At 37.2% G+C, this 19,367-nt stretch overlaps 1 protein-coding gene across 1 annotated transcript in view; it reads right to left on the bottom strand.

The window, feature by feature from the left end:
* The window catches only part of LOC145671304 (dipeptidase 1-like), a 418,780-nt gene that overhangs the window by 227,494 nt on the left and 171,919 nt on the right, over nt 1–19,367 (bottom strand). Inside the window, exon 3 of the mRNA XM_081740278.1 lies at nt 6,096–6,273. Within this exon, the coding sequence (XP_081596404.1) occupies nt 6,096–6,273 (178 nt within the window). The remainder of the gene's footprint in view (nt 1–6,095; nt 6,274–19,367) is intronic.

Below are 19,367 nucleotides of genomic sequence, written 5' to 3' on the forward strand. Positions count from 1 at the left end.
ATGACGTCACGTTGTCCTCCGTGTCTATCTTTGCCCATTGTAATTTTTTAGAAGTGGGGGTCACCACAGATATTTTCTGGAAGTGGGGAGACGGCGTCCCCGCGTTCCCCCACACTTTTACCCCCGATAGATTAAAAAAATGAATTGAGCCCTTTTTGTTTCAATTTGGTACTTTTTTTCAGCCCACTCCAGAGCTAGAACTGTGGCAACACTGATTGTGAAGCTGAAATCAAACTGATCGGAACTAAATTCTGTGATATCGAGTTTAGTGAAAAGTGAATAGATGATCTTGGATATAATAGTTACCTTAAACAATTGTTCGCGAAAGGAAAAAAAAGGAAATAATAATATTGTAGTATGGTACCAGTTAAGAATTGTACTTTATGAGTGTTTTTAAATTTTATGTATTTTTCTTGAAGTTAGTGGTTAATTAGGTTATACAAAGATTGTAAATTATTTCCTGAATTCATGATTAAACTTGCTTCAAATAGAGCTTGCCTTGTTATCGTGTAAGTCTCCCAGTTCTATATTTTCAACTATTTTTAGTAGTAGAATTCTACTGTTATCTAGGGGATGGTTATTCCTGAATTCACTTATTTACTTACAGCCATGTGTTGTATTTTCAGGTATGTATTGTCTCATAATTATTACTTGAGGTATATTACTTCATTGTAAGATTTTATGTAATTGATATTTTTTTTTCATTTATAAAGATTATATTTAAAATCAGTTTTTCGCTCACCCCAATAACGTCACTTTGGATTTAAGACATTTACATTTTTCTTTATTTGTGCTTATATGTCTATTTAATTACCTTATTCACATATTACAGAATACTCTGTTACATTAGTGTTTTTACTGTTGATAGTATAGTAAATACTTTACGTGTGTGGGTTTTGTGGACTTAGTCCCCGATCTATTGTCCGAACGGCAATGTGATGTGTCCATTTCATAGGATAGTGCACGTTACAAATGATAGACCTAGCTGAGTTGAAAACCTAAATTCAGTAGTCTCCATGATATAAAGCATGTTCTTGGTTATACTTTGCTACACGTAAATTATTGTTACACAATTTCTGATATGTTTTGTATCGATCGCAAAGACATGAAAAAGGCAAGTTAGTTTAGTATTTACGTCAATGTATTTTGTAGACTTATAGTCTGAATATTAGGGATATTTTGCAGCTTGTGTAGACCTGTAACAATATTTAAATTGGGGTCGTTTTCATTCTTTTAGTTTGTATTTCTTTTTGTATTTGAAAATTCTAACGAAACTAGTGTCAACTCAGATTGCTGTCGCATTTTTGGATCAAAAGATTCAATACATTTCAATCAAAATGTTCTTGTTGGCCTTGTATCTGGAGAACTACATGTAGTCAAACTCAATCTATCACTTAACTCAGTATGATGTGTTACTTCCGAAGAAAATACGAAAACTGTATTTATGGTCTGTTCAAACTTTTGGGGCCCCTTCTCCAAAAACTAATTATTGATCAAGATCGCAATCTTTCGATCCATTTTTTATCATTTCTAAAATTCTTGTTTAACTGATATTTTGATTTTAAATTAGGAACTTAACATAGACTACGATGTTTTTTAACTTTTCCGTCACAGTATCATTGTGGATTATTTACATCGCACGAATAACAAAAATATATAAAATGTAAGGTTTGCCTACGTAGCTGCATTTCTTTCAAACTTTTTTAATATGATACGATGTCTTAAAAAAGAGAATTGGAACATAGGTCTAGGTAAATTAATCAGTTTTTGTATGTTTGAATGAGATCCTTACAGGTGCGGCGTTTCACCCATTCTATCATAGATAGGCTACACAATGTAATGTCTTACAAAAACAAAACAAAAAAAAGTTCTAACATCTCCGGGATAGATAATCTGAGTAAAACTGTTAATGTACTTGTTAGAAACATGACTTTTCATCATATTAATTATTTACGTTTTAAGTACATCATGAAACATAAAATTTTCATTTGTAAATATTTGCACAATTTCTTTTCTGATTTACTCTATAGCGATAATCCGTACGTTTTTTCGGGGTACTCTCCTTTACTTCCTCCAATTATTCCATCACCATTTACTTGGCTTAATCACTTATCTCCCTTAAGTTAGCGGGCATATGTGTGGGACGTTAAATTGAAAGATTTCTTTAGAGATAATCCTTAGAGAAAGGGGTCGTAAAATAATTTTAAAACCTGGAGAAGAATTTTTTACACTTATACTGTTCTCTTGAAGAAATGTTATGGAGTCATACTATGGTCAAAGTTTTAAAGAAAAAATCTGTAAAAAAAATAACTTTTCTCAATAAATCTCACAAATAAGATGAAAGAAAAGAAAAGCAACCAGCAGTTTGTTTATCTTGACGAAGAAGTAACCATATACTTCGCTTTATTTCTCTTGGGCATAGTCTCTACACAATATACTGGCATCTAAGATTTCTCCTTTCCCTTACCCTTTCCGTCTTTCGAGATTTTTTTTTCTCCAAATCTGAGCCACTGGCGAAATGACACGCACCTTAAAAACTCTATGGTAGCTCATCTTCTTTCTTTTTTAAAAAACTCTTCTAAGCCATTCTCTTTTTCCCTATGGTTGGCTTTCTATGGGAAAAAATCACCATTCAGGGAGCAATCAGGGATGAGGAAACGTAATCTCACTTCAGGTTTCATATCTCCAGTTACACACTTCTCCGCTCTCTGGAAGTTGGCTTAGAGAGAAGCTCTTTTGTATGTATTTTTCTTATACATACATATGAATATGTATATGCTATATTCGCTTTATAGTAAGCAAGAATACTAAAACCCCTAGCTCGGGATATATATACAAATATAGAGATTAAATAAATGCTAATGCGCTCTTTAAAATAAGAAAATGACATACGTATATAACAAAAGCCCTTGAAATGATTTACGTAAAATGTTATTCACGAAGTTTTATCATTTTTTTTATCGCAGTATTTATATAGTAAGCGTCTAGTACTCAAGCTGTGCATAAAATTAGATTTTAAAATACTTAGGTAGTGTTATATTGAATCGTTACGCGTATTAATGTAACGTTGTATGTTAAAATTTATAGAAGTATTTGTATGATGACATGACATATAAAATTGTAGTTCCACAAAAATGCATCAAATTGTGAAAATCGGCACAGCTTTGTTTATCACAAAGAGTTTATTTTTCAGTAATTTACCAAGAAGCTGAGTTGAGTTGATTTTGAGTTTAGTGTCCCTTTCAGCAGTGAGGCTATATGAGACGGGACCTACTGATTAACGTGGAGTCCGAACCGCATGAGATATCGCCTAATTTAGCAAGAAGAGTGCTCAAGTAGTACCCCTTCCAACCATATTGACAATTAACGAACTTCTCTATTGGGATTTAACATGCAATATTTTGCATCAAGACCATCAAGAGACGCAGTGACGTTCGCAGAAACTCATCAAAAGCGGGAGAGGGATGGACCTCATATAATTTCAGGTATTTCTATCCATATCTAAACATGGTAAGTGATTACATTTGCATTACATCTTGGTCAGGGGGACTTAAAACCCGAACACCTCTAGCGTACATCACAGATGAGATGTCTTTCCAGTAATTACGCCACTTTTATTTTTTTTTAAGTGGGACAAAAGGAGGAGCAAAGAAAATTTTGTTGTATATAACGAAAAGGATAGTTCTATACAGCGGCGGATTTGCGTATAAGCTAAACAAGCTATAGCTTAGGGCCCCACTTGCTTGGGGGCCAAAAAAATTAAAGAAGAAACTGATTCTAATATAATTTCAAAATAACTAGAAAAAGCAAATAAGATAAAACGCACACTCATCAATGGTGTTTTGTATTGTTATGTGCTAGTAATAAGGCTCTATTTCTCAACCCCACTTGTAATGCAGTTCCACTTATAATGGAGCCGTTTCCCAGCCCTGCTTGCAATGGGCCCTTGTTTCCATTTACCGTAGATATCCATTAGGACCATAAATTAGCGTATAACATATATTCAAACTTAAACACGGCAACATTTTGTCTCTGAAAAAGAAAGCTTGACGTATAAGAGGTCCTTTTCAATAGCTTAGGGCCCCATCAAACCTAAATCTGGACCTGGTTCTATATTACATACTTAAGGATCTTCACTACAGCGAAATTAAACTACCGCTAATTTTAAAGTTTTTCTGTAATATCTTCAAAACTAATAAAAATATTAGCAAAGTAGAAACGCAGTGAACTAGACAATACGATTTTGCATATGATACCGTTATCACAACTCATCTATCTTTCGATTTGGAACTGAATATAGATTTAGCATTTTTGCGGGTTCTGTAAATAGCGGTATACCAAAAGCAGATAGGTGAATTGTGGTAAAGGTATCACATGCAAAATCGTATTGTCTAGTTCACTACTTTTCTGCTTTTCGAATATTTTTATTTGTTCTGAAGATATTACAGAAAAACTCTAAAATTAGCGGTAGTTTAACTTCGCTTTAGTGAAGACTCTTAATATATATTACAATACAACATTTCTGGGCAGTCGGGAGTGAGACGTAGCTACCAAGGAACAGCACGCCACGTTAACCCCTCCCGGTCGTCGTCACTGTGTCTTTCTGCTGTTTAAACAGTTCCGAGACATTATTCTTGTATTTATCCAAGCTTTGTGTCCTATTCAGAGATAGCAGTTATAATCCGTACGTAACGCCTAAAAAATCACGCATAAATTACCCACTTGATCGAAAAGCGGCATCTTGAAGTCCTTCACAGCGTAACGTGCGGGCAGAGGATGTATGGGAAATGCTTACATGACGTGATTATACTTCTGTTCCTACCATCTGCAAAGTGTAGTGCAGGAACTCTTCTGCGCTCTCGATAGAGTTATTATAATGCGGTATAACGAAATCTGACGTCTGACAGAGAGTAAAGTGTACTGTAAACAACACGAAGTAGAGGGTTGAGTCAGAAAAGGATGATATTGTACCTGTATATAACTTATTAGGGGGGAAAGGGTCCTGGAGCAGGATTTGATAGCATTATTGTTAGTTACCTCAATTGTATTTTTATATTTTTTCTTCTATTTCGAGATGCGGAATCCTCCTGTTCTTTCATATTGTTCTGGAAAATATTAAAACATTTTTGTCTCTAAAATCTCGTTTTTGGTGCTTTAGTTGCTATTGGTGCTTAAGGTAGCCAGTAGAAACCGCTTTCTTATACGAATATCTGTAAGTTTCTGAGTTATATAAAAAATAAGAAACTTCTGAATATGCAAACATAAGGATAGGATTAAATTATAAAATTAGTATTGGACAGTTTCGTGTATAAATCATTGATGTCACTGCTCTCAGTGCAAGAGACTTACGTTCGATTGCCTGTAGTGGATTATGTGGCTCAGACATACGTTACGCTTTCTGCATCTTATCTTAAATATACGTGGCATAGAAGTAGAGAAAGGCAGAGTCGGATCTAGCCCGGGGCCGGGGGGCCAAGGCCCCCAGTTTTTGAGTGACAAAAATTATTTAAACTATTATTTATATATCTTTGAAAGCCATAGTAAACTCATGATATACCTATCACAGTCTGGATTCTGGTTGCCCCACAAGTTTTTACCTTCCAGATCCAGCCCCTGTAAAAAGGGTGGCTAATCTTTAACACTGGCAAATGTGATTCTGCGGCAATAAACTCTAAGTTGTTAATATGTTCTTTCAGAAATTTAAGAAGTTATTCAGTTCCTTAATTATGTAGGATTATTAATGATTGGTGATGCCACTTAAACCATTTGTTAAAATCAAATACGTTTAGCTTTAAAACGGCAACAAAACAATTTCTAATACTTGAAACAAAATTCACACATTTTTCCTACATTGTGGTTGGGTGTGTCGCTGATTTAACGTTCCAAGCATTCCTTGTCTTTCATCTTAAGGAAGAACTAAGTCGGAAGGGGAACAAGAAGGAGGAAGAAAATAAAGAAAAAACTTCTGAAACATTTCCACTGCGTATGTAGTCTGTCTGTGTGTGTGTGTGTAGTTTGAGAGAAAGAGAGAGATAGAGAGAGAGAGAGAGAGATGAAGAATCTTAATTGTTTCAGCTTTGATTGCAAAGACTTACCCGTCTACAAGGGGCACTTCCCGTAAAATTCTTCTCACCACTTCCAGTCTAGCCTCCAGGACTGGAGAGTTTCTCGAATGGAACTGGAGAGAAATTCCAATTACGGCGCTGCACATAATGCCTACCAGTACAAGAATTCCAGGAAAAGGGAGCTGTTTATTTAGCTCCATGTCCGGCCCTGCAAGAGAAGTATTGCAAGAACGTAAGAATTAATTTAAGACACACACATTGCACACACTATCTTATCTTAGTTAACGGGCTTTTACATTCTGCAAATTAACCCATTTCTATGTAAATATATATTTGATGAAGTAAAAAATATTTCAAGAACTACTTAATTTCTTAACAATCTGTTCTGTAATTTTTACTTTTAGTTGCATAGAAAAGTACATATTTTATTATTGTCTACCTAATTCAGTGTCGGACCTGGCCCGAGGCCGGAGGCTAACCCCCAGTCCTTTTGAGTGACAAAAATAAGCTATTATTTATATACTTTTAAAAGTTCATAATAAGCTCATAGTGTACTTATCATATTGTAGGTTCTGGCTGTTCCCCAGTTTTTAACTTCTAGATCCGCCACTGACCTAACTGGATCAGATCATTCAAATATTAATCTATCAGTATTCTAAAGTTTTGCAGGATCCTCTACGCATATAGGCAGGGTTCCTGCATGCTGTGGGTCAGAGGTAGGGGGCTTAGTGATTCTGCGTGGAGTCCCTGGATTTATCTCAATTCACGTCAAACGAGTTTAGTAATACGCATACACAGCATGCATGGATATTAGGAGCTGGATTATCAGTTTTCTCTTTTTCATCGCTCCGTTTATCATTATCATTTCCGTTTTCTTTAATCTCGAAGCATAATTATAAGACGTTAAACGCATATATAATGTAGAGTTCTGCTTATGCAGATATAGGTAGATTATGGGTACAGCTAAAATGTATGCTCCGGAATCATTTTCTTCCACAACCAAGTTCTATTACAAAATCATTTTTTCTACAAACAGTATATTACAAAAATTGTTATGATTTAAAATCCTGTAATACTTCCGTAAAATATAGTATCCCAAACAGAGTTTCGAGTAAAATAGGTAGTGTGGATTTAGGATCTCTAATGCGCAACGCAAGCAGACCTGGGTTAAAGGCCACAAAGTTCCACGCAAGCTGGGTGACTGAGATTAGGAATCCCAACCAAACTTGGAGCAAGCTAAATGAGTATGAAAGGAGACCTAGAGCTCCGAGCAAGCTAAAGGGTTTGGGTTAGGTTCCACTCAAAGCTCCAGGCAAGCTAAGAGGGCTTAAAGGCCACAAAGTTCCACGCAAGCTAGATGACTGAGATTATTAGTCCTAACAGCTTGGAGCAAGCTAGTGGGTAGGAAAGGAGGCCTAGAGCTCCGAGCAAGCTAAAAGATTTGAATTACGTTCCACTCAAAGCTCCAGGCAAGCTAAGAGGGCTTAAAGGCCACAAAGCTCCACGCAAACTAGGTGACTGAGATTAGGAATCCCAACTGAGTTTGAAGCAAGATAAGTGGGTAGGAAAGGAGACCTAGAGCTCCGAGCAAGCTAAAGGGTTTGGGTTAGGTTGCACTCAGCGCTCCGCGAAAGCTAAGAGTGGAGGTGACCAGCCGAACATTGATAATAATTGCTGTGATTCTCCTTCTTTTATAGATGTTACAGTATGACGGTTCGATGGGGGTCCTTTATCGTTATATGGCCAATAATGTAGCTGGTATTCCTGTCGTCTGCAATTATAGTAAGTCGTAGTAGGACGCATATGGTTGATGTTTATGAATATGAGCAAATGGTGGATGATCCTCGGGATATTACAATATACACAAATTCGTATCAAGATAAAGGTTCCTCTGGCTGGTTGATTTTGGGTTTAGCATTCGTTTCAGTACCGAGTCTATAAGAGGAACTTGGACTGATTGGTTAAGTTATAGTTAGCTTATGTCAGCATTTATGTGAAAATATTCACATTTTGAGAGTAAAAAATGTCAGCCGGCATACATTTTCAAAATTCCCTTATTTGTTCGCATTTTATAAACACAAGTGTAGTATCAACTTAATTTCGGACATTTTACATATAAAGATACGTTTAGCTATCTATATTCAGAAAAAAAGTAATTGTTAAAAGAGATCAGGCTCACTTGAAAATACGAGTAGATACAGGACCGTAACTTGTAGGGAACAGAGGGGCACCCCCCCCCTCAGTGGAGCTTTCTGCCGTTCAAGGGGGCCCACTTTAAGTCAAAATTTCCTTACTCCATATACGATACGAACATGAAATTATAAATGAAGCATCAAACAGGTTCACTACATTACATAAACAAAACAGCATACAAAAGCTAAATAAAACAAAAATTAGTTGGGGGGCCTATTTCGGTAAAAAAAAAAATGTCTACTATTAGCGACCCTACAAATAATATTTTTTCATATGGCTTTGAAATTTGTCAATACTTTTCCCTTAATTAAATCGTTATATATAGAACGGGCCCAGGTGTGCAGGAGGACACACAAAGAGTAAGAGAAAGATGGAAAGAAAGGGCTTTGTTTCGAACTCTACAGAAGTCCCAAACTAACTTTTTTTCTAGGGGGCCCAAATATTAATGCTTACCCCCCCCCTAGAAAAAATAAGTTATGGCGCTGAATAGATGAGAAAAATATGAACTCTTCAATAAATAATAATAATAATAATTTCACCAATCTATATTTATACCCAACATCTGTACTGATTACTCTTGAAAGGTAATATTTTCTGCCCACTTTGTTATCAAGGAAATAACAGATCTCAGTAGTTACTCGTGTTTATACGATATTTAATTTAACTCCTCTTTGTTACTGTTTAATTCTGTCAGCCTGTCCTCTCTTCTTCGCTCAAACACCCCCTACTGAGACGCGTTCCTAGGTTGGAAATCACTGATCTAGTGCATCAACTCCGGCTTCATACATACACCGTTAATAGTTCACTATCTACAAAATAGTACCCGCTTCTTACAGCTAAATAATAACAACGGTTTCAAAAAGAGCCAGTCCAAAAACGTAGGGGTTGCAGGCTGAAGTTAGGGGTTGCCCGACCCAACCATATTATACTTCATTTACAAGCCTACCGTGAAACTTTTAGGGGGGCAGCAAAAATTTAGCCCCCCCCCAATGCCCTCCCTGGATACGAGCCTGCTATGATATACAATTTATGTACGCTTATATGAAAATGAAAGTCACTATATTTGTGATTTCGTACCGCTTGAACCAGCCGTCTGATATCGATCAAATTTTCAACATAAATGAGGCTCGAGCCTGGAATGTTTTTTTTTTATAACTCCACTTTGACGGTGCAACTTAATGGAGGGTAACGGAGGAGATACTAAAAATAATCGAAAATGACCGATATCAGAAAGTGCGTCTGTAACAGTAAAATGCGAGTGACTAACGGAATATATTAGAAATTTTCCTTATTTTAATCCAGCGAAGTGAGTAATTCAGGCTAGTTAAATATAAACGGGGTTTCCGATTACTTTTATTTGTCTCCCGAATCGTAATGAGTTCTTCTTGGAAGGAATTTCCTTCGGGATATATTCCCTAAAAAGCTTATTTCAACAATGGTACATTGTTACCAACAATATTTTGGCTACGTCTTCGTAATAATTTAAAATCTCCCTAATTTTTATACAGGGCCGTAACTTGTGGGGAGCAGGGGAGCAACTGCCCTCCACGGAAGCTCCTCGCCGTACGATGGGGCCCTCTTTACGAGAAAATTTTCTCACCCCATATACGATACGAACAAGAAATTATAAATGAAGCATCAAGCAAGTTCACTACATTACCTAAACAAAACAGCACACAAAAGGTAAATAAAACCAAAATGAGTCGTATGCCCATTTCAGTAAAAAAAAAAAATGCTACTCTTAGGGGCCCTAGAAATAATATTTATTCCTATGGCTTTTAGATTTGTCAATAGTGTGCCCTTAATTAATTTGTCATGTATGAAACGGGCCAGGGGCGTGCAGGAGGTCGCGGAACAGCTTCTTCTAGGGGGCCCAAATATTAATGCTTGTCCCTCCCCCCCCAGAAAAAATCTAAGTTACGGCGCTGATTTTATACAAAAAAGTTTAACTTAAATAGTATAAAACAGCTGCTTATTTATTGCATTTTTAATATAGTTTAGCATGAACGTTTAGTTTCTTTTGTTGCTGCATGGTGCTCTACCTTATGGCCGTAGAAGAACGATTCCTTCATTTACTGTAACGTATTAAAGGGACAAATACAATTGTCATTTTTTTCTTTCTAAAAATCCAAATAATTTTTGCGATATATATTTATAATACAAAATCCATAACAAAATATTAATATAATTATGTATTAACAAATACATAAGAAAACTTTCCACAAATGCAAATATGAAGAACTCCCAGGATGTTTTCTTATTCACACAGTTTCCTCAGGCTGTCTTTGATAGTACAGTATATAAACAATTTGGCTCTGTGAATATGAAGTTTGAAATTTACTTTACATATTACCAGGCCCGTATCAAGGGGGGTCTAGGGGGGCCGCCCCCCCTAAATTTTTGCGGTCCCCCTCTAAAATGTTCACGGTAAGTTTGCAAACGAACTATAATATGGTGATGAACTAAATTTGGTTGGATTGCCCCCCCCCCTACATTTTTGAGCTGGCTACCGGCCTGCATATTACCTGTTTTTTTTTTTTTTTTAATTTATGAATTCTGTAGTTCTCAGTTAGTTCCTACAATTCGATACTAACTTCGTGCAAAAATTAAACTTCCAGTGTTTATACTGTTAGTAATGATTAATCAGGGTGTAAAGTCGGAAAGCGTTTTTTAAAACTCCGCACAACGTGTTTTATGCGTTTCACGTCTGTATAAGGAATTTTTGAAAACCAAATATGAACTTTCCTTTCCAATAAAATCTTTTTTTTAAAAAAAAATAATTGTTATCAAATAACTGTATCTCTTTCCTAAAAAGTACTAAGTGATTCTGAAAGCTTTCCCTGTTGAATTTGAAAATTATATTCGTTTTCCCGTATCAGGTCTCAAGTTTTAATAAAAAAACAACGAAAAATATAATTGAAATCAGTGGCGTATTTACGATTTTGTTTTGGGGGGTCCTTGCTAACTTTTGGGGGGGAGACTTTTCCTGAAAATGTGAAAATTTTGCAAGATATTTTATATACTTTACTATAGTAAGTAAGATTTCGGGGAGGGGGGCTTAAGCCCGGAAGCATCCCCTAAATACGCCACTGATTGAAATATTCACTTTTCTGTGTCTAGCTTGGAAACTGTTTTTGAAAAATGTTTCCTGTTTGCAATAATGTTACTCGTAATTATTCATAAACTTCCATATATTAAATAGGGTACTGTGTCATTACAACAATACTTGTGTTTATACTTGTATTTCAATCTTTACTTGTATTTTTAGGCAGAATTCACTTTTAAAATATGCACAAGCTGTTAAAGAAAGGAAGAAGAAGAATATAAAAAAAGGATATAGATGTAATATTTCTTTCAGCTGTTATACGTTGCTTTTTTTGTTAATATACTAATTCGACGATGTAAAACTGGTTGTCATAGCAACACAAAGTAAATAATGCATAATTGCGGATCCATCTTGTGGACACTATATGTACAATTTTTAAGGTGTGTAAAAAAAAAATTTAATGTGTCACATCCTACAGTAAAACGTAATATCATGATGCCGTGTGTAAATGTCTTTTGATGAAATCAGTAGCCTTAGTTAAGTTATATATAATGTTATATGTAAATATACGAACTGCGGATTTCGTCTTATCCAAATGTCAACGCCAATGTGTCAACCCACAACAGACGAGAAATTCAGAAACGTTTGCAGAAAAGAAAAGTGATCGTCGGAGAGAAATTTACCCACCTATACATTTGGAAACACTGATGAAACCTAAGACAATCGAGCATCAACATTACGTGTTTAGTTTTTTGTTTGTTCGTTTGGTGAACTTCATTTCGCTATCGAAGTAATTTTCTATAGCCAAGAGCGGATCCAGGGTGGGGCGATCAGGGCGATCCCCACCACCCAGAGGAGGAAACTTTCTTTATATATATATATATATATATATATATATATATATATATAAATATTTATATAAAACCCATCCCAAAGTTTGGAGCCCTTAAAAGTAGCAGTATGACAACCCACCGCTCCTCCCCCAGAAGTCGGTCCTGGATCCGCCTCTGTCTATAGCAGATGTATACATTGAAATATGTGTTCTTGCGTGAAATTAACTTGTGAATGTTTCATTGTGAAGTAGCTATCAGTTGCAAAGTTGTTTCGTGAAGTAAAAATACAAAGCTACAATTCTCACAATGCTTAAGAAGTGTAAGAAAGATCGTGGAAACTTATGTGCATGGACGGAAAACTTCGAAATCGAAGTTGAGAGGGTCCTTGGTTCGATCTCAGTTCTCGTCAAGTGAGCTTTATGGTGGACAAACACCGTGTGCCTGAGCTTTCTCACGATTCTTCCATTTCTTCCTACTTCCTTCATTAAACCATTTAATTTATTTTTAAATTATCACCATCATCTTTCGCCTATCCGGCATAGCCGTGGGACGTAAAATTTAAAGATTTCATTTCATTGTTTTCAATATGAGTTTACAAGAAACACTAATAACCACCAAGTGGAGAAAAGCAAAGTTAGTAATTTAAAGAAAGAGAAAAGTAAAATAGTAGGATTGGACATCATATAGACCCATTATGTCTATTAAACGGAATCGGAAAACTGAAAGTGTTTTTTTTTTTTTTTTTTTTTGATCGTTGAATGAATAAAAAAAAATAAAAAAGCATAATTATATTCGGCAATGATTACAGAAAAAGAAATCTACAGAGACAGTTATTAGAAGATTTCTGGGTATAAGGCCCCATAGTGTCACTCTAATAACAAATACATTATCGAAATATTTTCATACTTTGGAATACGAATTTAATACTCTCCAGAATCCTATTCGAGAAAGCATTTTTCTCTTTAAAATAAAAGAAACGGAATTAATCATTTCCTGAGTTCCACAAACTCGAATTTTCAAAATTACTTTAACGGGAATTACACTGGGTATTAAGATTTAAAAAATGTCAAAAACGATAATATTTTTAAGATAAAAATAAATTAATAAAATTTGAAATAATGCAAAGAAAGCACAATCCTATAACTAGCACCAAAAATTACATGAGATATGTTCAATTCAGCCTTCGACAACGAAACTGAATGTTAAGAAATATTGGTGCAGTGTAAGAGTACGCACATACACAGACGAACAACATCGGATTCCCGGCTAAAAATTGATCGAACGATTTGTTCAGATTCTAAGTTGTTGGAGATCTGAGCGGATAGACTCCGGAGACAACACTGTGAGCCAAGGGCGCCCATGTTGTGGTTTCCAGGAGGCAAGTATAAGCGACATTTCAAACATAGTTTCAAATTTTTCTGCAATTATTCTAAAAATTCAATTGAGTTTTCCATATTCCTAAATTCAATTTCTTCAAAGGGGGCGAGCGCCCCACTTTGCCCTCCCCTAATGGGCGCCTTTGCTGTGAGCACTTGTTCACGTCAATTAATATTACTTGTGAACAGCACATGAACTGTGTTTATATAATATTTGCATATCAAATTTTTGCTTTATTTTATGAATATTTAATCGTTTAATTAGGGAATTTACGTATTTATTTTATTGGATTTGCATACGTAGCAGCGGGAGCAGATGACTTATTTGCATTTTATGTATATATATTGTTTGTTTAGGGTATTTAATTAAATATAGATTAACAACAGGACTGGACGTCATACTGGTACAGATATATTTTAATATAATTTAAATACTCCATTGGAGAAGATAGAACATTTTGAAGTTCACATATGCTATTTTGCTTGTAGTAGAAGCAGAGAAGTCCTCAGAGAAAAAAAAAAACTTTAAGAAAGCTTGCTTTTCTGAAGGAGCCTTGTTCTACGGCAGCGTGGGAATGAACAGTTAGCCAATGTAGCTACCTTTATTCGGATAAAATAACCATGAGCTCCACACTTCGCCTATCAGCAGAGCTAGTCTCACTTTCTAGTGTAGTTATAGTTAGGGACATACACTGACACTATGGAGACAGCAAGTCGGTCTGCACAATAGTTTCGAAGCAAGCAAAATTATAGCGTATCCGTGTCAAATTGTCAATACAATGGAGTGTGAAGTTTTCAAGACACACCCCTTTTTCGCGTCCTAGTTACAGGATGCGTCGCTTGGTCAACGAGCTTCTATCGGAGAGGAGAAGTTTGACAAATTTGAAATTTTGGACGAGTCCATTTTAGTCCTGGCTGTAATCATTCAGAATCCTGGTTGTAATAGTGCAGAAACATCCGTCAGATGTCTCTGGTGTGTGATCATTTTCGTCTGCTTTCCCGTGCATGATTTGCTACAATAGTATGTTTTGTAATATGTAAATAAACTTTCTGGATGTATCCGTATTACTTAGATATATTTAAATCGATAGTTAGTTTGCATTACGCTAATGGCTTGTACTAATAGTAATTATAAGCCTGGTTGATGGTTTTGAGAAGTGATCGACAGACTAACACAAACCTTAGTTTTTTTTTAACATCGACCAGATTCCAATGTTGAATGGCGGAGAAGAGAACCCTCAAACCATATTATAATACTCGTTTTAATGTGTCAGATCATGACAGCCCGGTTTGGGACTCTTGTAATATAATATCACATGTGTAGTTTATTTAAATTGTTGTATTTACGCTGAGAAATCATGTTAAAATCAAAATCTTTCAATGTAAAAATTCCAGGCTTATGCGATTCTCAATGTCACTTGGACAGGAAGTTAGGTTCTTCGTCACGAGATGGCACCACTCGTCAAGACAAGTCCGCGAACATGTTGAGTGACAAGTTTACTAAATTTTGTGTGTTTATTTAAACATTGCCAATTAACACGGCATAGTGATTATGGGTGTTATATACCATAGTAAAGCTTATTAAATAAGCTAGCAAGCACATACAGTGACATTTCACAGTTAAATAGACGTGAGTTAGAAAACGCATAAAAGTAAGCAAACCTGTTGAATGTAAGAGTTAAGTAGGTCACTGGAAAACGTCCGGTGAGGGAGGAACCTACCCCACCTATTTTGGGAGAAGCGTTGGATAGTGGTTTGACCCGACGCGGAGTTCAAACAGACAATGAACTTCGGTTGAAATAAAACCGTAGTGTACAGAACACGAAGGACAGTTAACTCACGGTTTTCGAAGTATACGCATCGTGTGTGTCGAACTTGAGCTTTGCAAAATGACCGTTAAATCGTAGTTGTCGTAGTATAAGCATCGTTTACTACAAACTCAGTTTCTGAAGTGTTAGTGGAATGATAGTGTAGGAAGCACACTTAACAGTTGCGAAAGTTCTGTTCTCCGAAATGTCAGTTATTTAATAGTTTTGTTACGTAGAGAACATGTATGGCAAATTCGGGTTGGAAGTGACATTTCTTCATATTAACTTGTGAAGTGCTTAGCCCATACTAGACATTAGAATATTATTTCGAGCGCCGTAAAACATGTTCATTGTTTATTTGCAGTGATTACTAAATGTTTTGCTAAATTATTGGTCAAAACAAACTTAAAGCCTGTCACGTTAGGCTGTGACCAACGGTGCAATACTTTGCAGCTTGTTTTAAGTAATTAAAATAAGCGTACAAGAGACTAAGCCTACAGCCTTGTACATATCAGTCGTGTTTAGAAGTATAAAATTTAAGTGCTTTCATGTAACGGCGAAATAGTACAAACTTCCACTACAAGTACGAATGGTAAATAGTACCATAACTCAGAGGACAACCCGCTTAATCGCCACTGACGGAGCGTAACTCAGGAGCTGGATGGACAAACACCTGTAGAAGGAGAGTAGCAGCGACCCAGAAGAAGAAGGAGAATGGTAAATGCAGACAACCTTGGCCGCCAACTTCGGAAGCAACACCATAGTGCAGTATAAGGAGTTTAAACATACATGGACACTTCAAGAAAGAAGAAATCGGCGAAATTAACTTAATAAAGTGCACGAACGATTTAAGCGAGAGCTCCGCTTTGAAAAGTGTGTTTTAAAATTAAAAGTAAAATAATTTTTTTTCTTTTTCTTCGTGTCTCATTGTGAGACTGCGCGCGAGTGCTTCTGTATCATATATTTTTTTCGAGCTTGGAATGTTGGATCTGCACATTAAAAAGATTCCATCAGAAAATTTGGGATTCTCCTTTTCTTTCATCAGTTTGGCTGCCAGGTATGTGTTACTATTTCCTGTCTATTTGTTTGCTTTTCAGGCCAGATGCCGGGATTATGTATGAGTCGTGAATACGGTGAGCGTGTTTCATGCTAACATTGGGTAATTTTACACCCAGGATGGATGTTAAAACTACGCGTACCCGTAAATAAGAGTTTCATGCTACATATGTCATAATTTAACTTTTCAAAATTTAATTTTTACTAAATCAGACTCTACCGACTGAACTAAATTCATTTATATAACTTTGTGAGTGGAAGGGTGCGCATTATTAGAGTAATTTTCAGTTTGCATGTGAAGTTTCCTCCCACATTGGCATTCTAATATAGTAATTATTTTTCTAAATTATTAATCACATGCATTAATCCTTCCCTCCGTTCACAAAGAACTTGGCTGCCGTTCGCGTGGGGCACGGCACACACCATCCTGAGTGAAATTTTTGTATCTATGTCCCTTGCAAAATTTTGTTTTAAATATTTAACGTTGTGGCAAGAGAGTTAAGTCTAAAGTTTTCATTTGTCTGTTTCATTGAAATATGATGCCACAAGAAAAGAAAATTACCCAACGGATTCACGACAATTAGCACAAGCCAGGCGCGTGTCAGTAAATGTTTTTCTTTCAGGTTGTCGCGCCATCCAGAAAGTTTATAATTTATTTGTGTTTTATTTTGGTGTTATATGTGTATATCTTTTGAAGTGTGTTGAAATTTTTAAAGCCTTTTGGAGGGGAATACTTTATTAGAGAAGCAGTTAGGCACATTAGAGAACAAATTTTGTTTATTAGTATCACGTAAAACACATTTATGGTAATAACTCGTAGTAAAGCCAAAGAAATGGAGGGCTCTGCGGACAACAGTTTAGTTCGAGAACAATTTGCGCAGGTTATTGAGTTCCCGTCGGAGTCTCAGGACACCGTTAGTGATGCAATAGGTGACGTAAATACTTCTCTCCAGGAAGTAGTTCCGCCTGGAGAAAGTACCGTAAGCACTGAAAGGGCAAACGAACCGGAGCAGGTTACGGAACCGATTCCTTCCACCTCAGCGCAAGTCACTACCGTTACTGACCCGTGTCTCGCGTCACTGTTTCATATGATTAAAGAGATGGCTGAGAGACAAGAGAAGTCGTTAACTGAGATTTCACATAAGTTAGAAAAGCAAGAAAAGAAACAAGAGCAGCAACAAAGGGCACAGGAAAAGACATTAGAGGAAATAGCTCACAGGCAGGAGAACTCTAGTAGAGTTATGCTAGAGAGGTTAGAGGCTGTTGAGAAGGAAATTACTGCCAGTTTCAGGCAGGAAATGCTTCAAAATGTATCAGAGCTAGAGGAAAGGATTGATTCCTCAGCGGAAGCTCTTGAGTCAAAGATCACAGCATCCTGCCAGGAGTTGAAAACTTCAGTAGAGGCAACTGAAGACAGAATTAACCAGCTTGAAGTAAATACAGAGAGTAGGATAGGCGAGATTTCAGCGGTCCTTGGTTCGGATCTGGCTCAGGTCTCTCGTGATGTCAACCATTTACGTGGTGACCTGGAGAGAGTGGGGGAAAATGTAGCAGCTGTGTCAAGTGAGGTAGATAGAGTAAAGGCCACCGTTGAGAGTTCTGTAGGACATCTACAATCAAAATTCCGCCGTGCAGAAATGAGATGGGAGGAACAGTTGGAACTGTTAAGGGAGTCGGTGAGAGAAAGCAGTACCAGCTGTCAAAACACAGCCTCTGTTTCGCATGATGGGGTTGAAACGCCGGTCGCTGGACCGAGCCATGCGAGACAGTCCCCTGAGCTCTCCAGACGTGAGAGTTCAGATGAGCAGGCTGCCCCTCCCACCAACAACAATAGTAACACCAGTAACAGCAGTGGTAATGTCTCTACGTGTCAAGTTGCATCCGGCCTTGGCCTACTGCATAGAGACTTATCTCTTCCTACGTTTTCTGGTTCTGGATCAGAAGTCCAAGCCCACAACTTTCTAGTTGAGTTAGAAAACTATTTTGATTTGACTGGTGTGCCAGAAGAGAGACGGCTTGCGTTTTCATCCCACTGTTTTCGTGGTATCTCACGGCAATGAGTGCAGGTCACATTAAAGAAGTGCCACAGCTATCAGGACCTCATAAAGCACTTCAAAGAAGCCTATCTAAGCGAAGAGAAGCTCGCTAACCTCCGCGCCTCTATTCTTACATCGAGATTCGAGACACGGGGCAATAAGAAACCAACAGAATACTTGTTGGAGTTGTTACACACCAACAGTATTCTCGACCCTCCTTTGCCTCCCCAAGTATTGTTGAGGGTACTACCGCGACAATTGCCGTTCTCGATCTATAGGTGCATAGTTTCTTCGAAACCGCGCACTATAGACGAGTTACTAAGTATAGTAGGTGAGCTGCAGTCCACCTACCAGCCAGCGAATACAAATAACAGGAGGGGAATCAATGCTCTTACAGTGGAAGAAGAAGAAGAAGAAACAGGGCGATCTCCCCCCCACGAAACAGTAGGCCGAGTAACCCCACTAGAAGCAGGAGGTTCCATAGGGACACTGGGCCTTATCAGAATAGGGGTAATAGAAGAGGCTGTGGTAATAGAGATACCAATCCTAACGTCAATTAGCGTTCGAGAAACTCCAATGGTCAGTCTCGTGACGATGGAGGGTCTCGAACGGGGAACCAGAGTAATAGGAAGCAAAGACGTGGTAGAAACAGTGGTCGAGGCAACATGCAGCAACGTGACAACAATCGCAATAATGACTATGCTGCAGAGGTGAACCAGCTCCGTGCTCACGATCAAAGGGCTACGCAGTCCACGAGACAAGTCTCGTCTCGAGGCAATTCTCGTGCGAATAGCCCAGGGAACAATCAGCGCAACTGAGAACTGTCCGCATGTTCTCAGAACGGTACCTTGGATACTTGCGTGCTGAATATTCATGGACAACCGGCGAATTTTCATACTGAGAATGTGCGTAATAGTGTAGTGGAACATAGCAGTGAGTTAGAAGAAAAGGAAG

Source organism: Thermobia domestica, chromosome 2 (genome assembly GCF_964235325.1).
Source record: "Thermobia domestica chromosome 2, izTheDome1.hap1.1, whole genome shotgun sequence".
Taxonomy (NCBI): Eukaryota; Metazoa; Arthropoda; class Insecta; order Zygentoma; family Lepismatidae; genus Thermobia; species Thermobia domestica.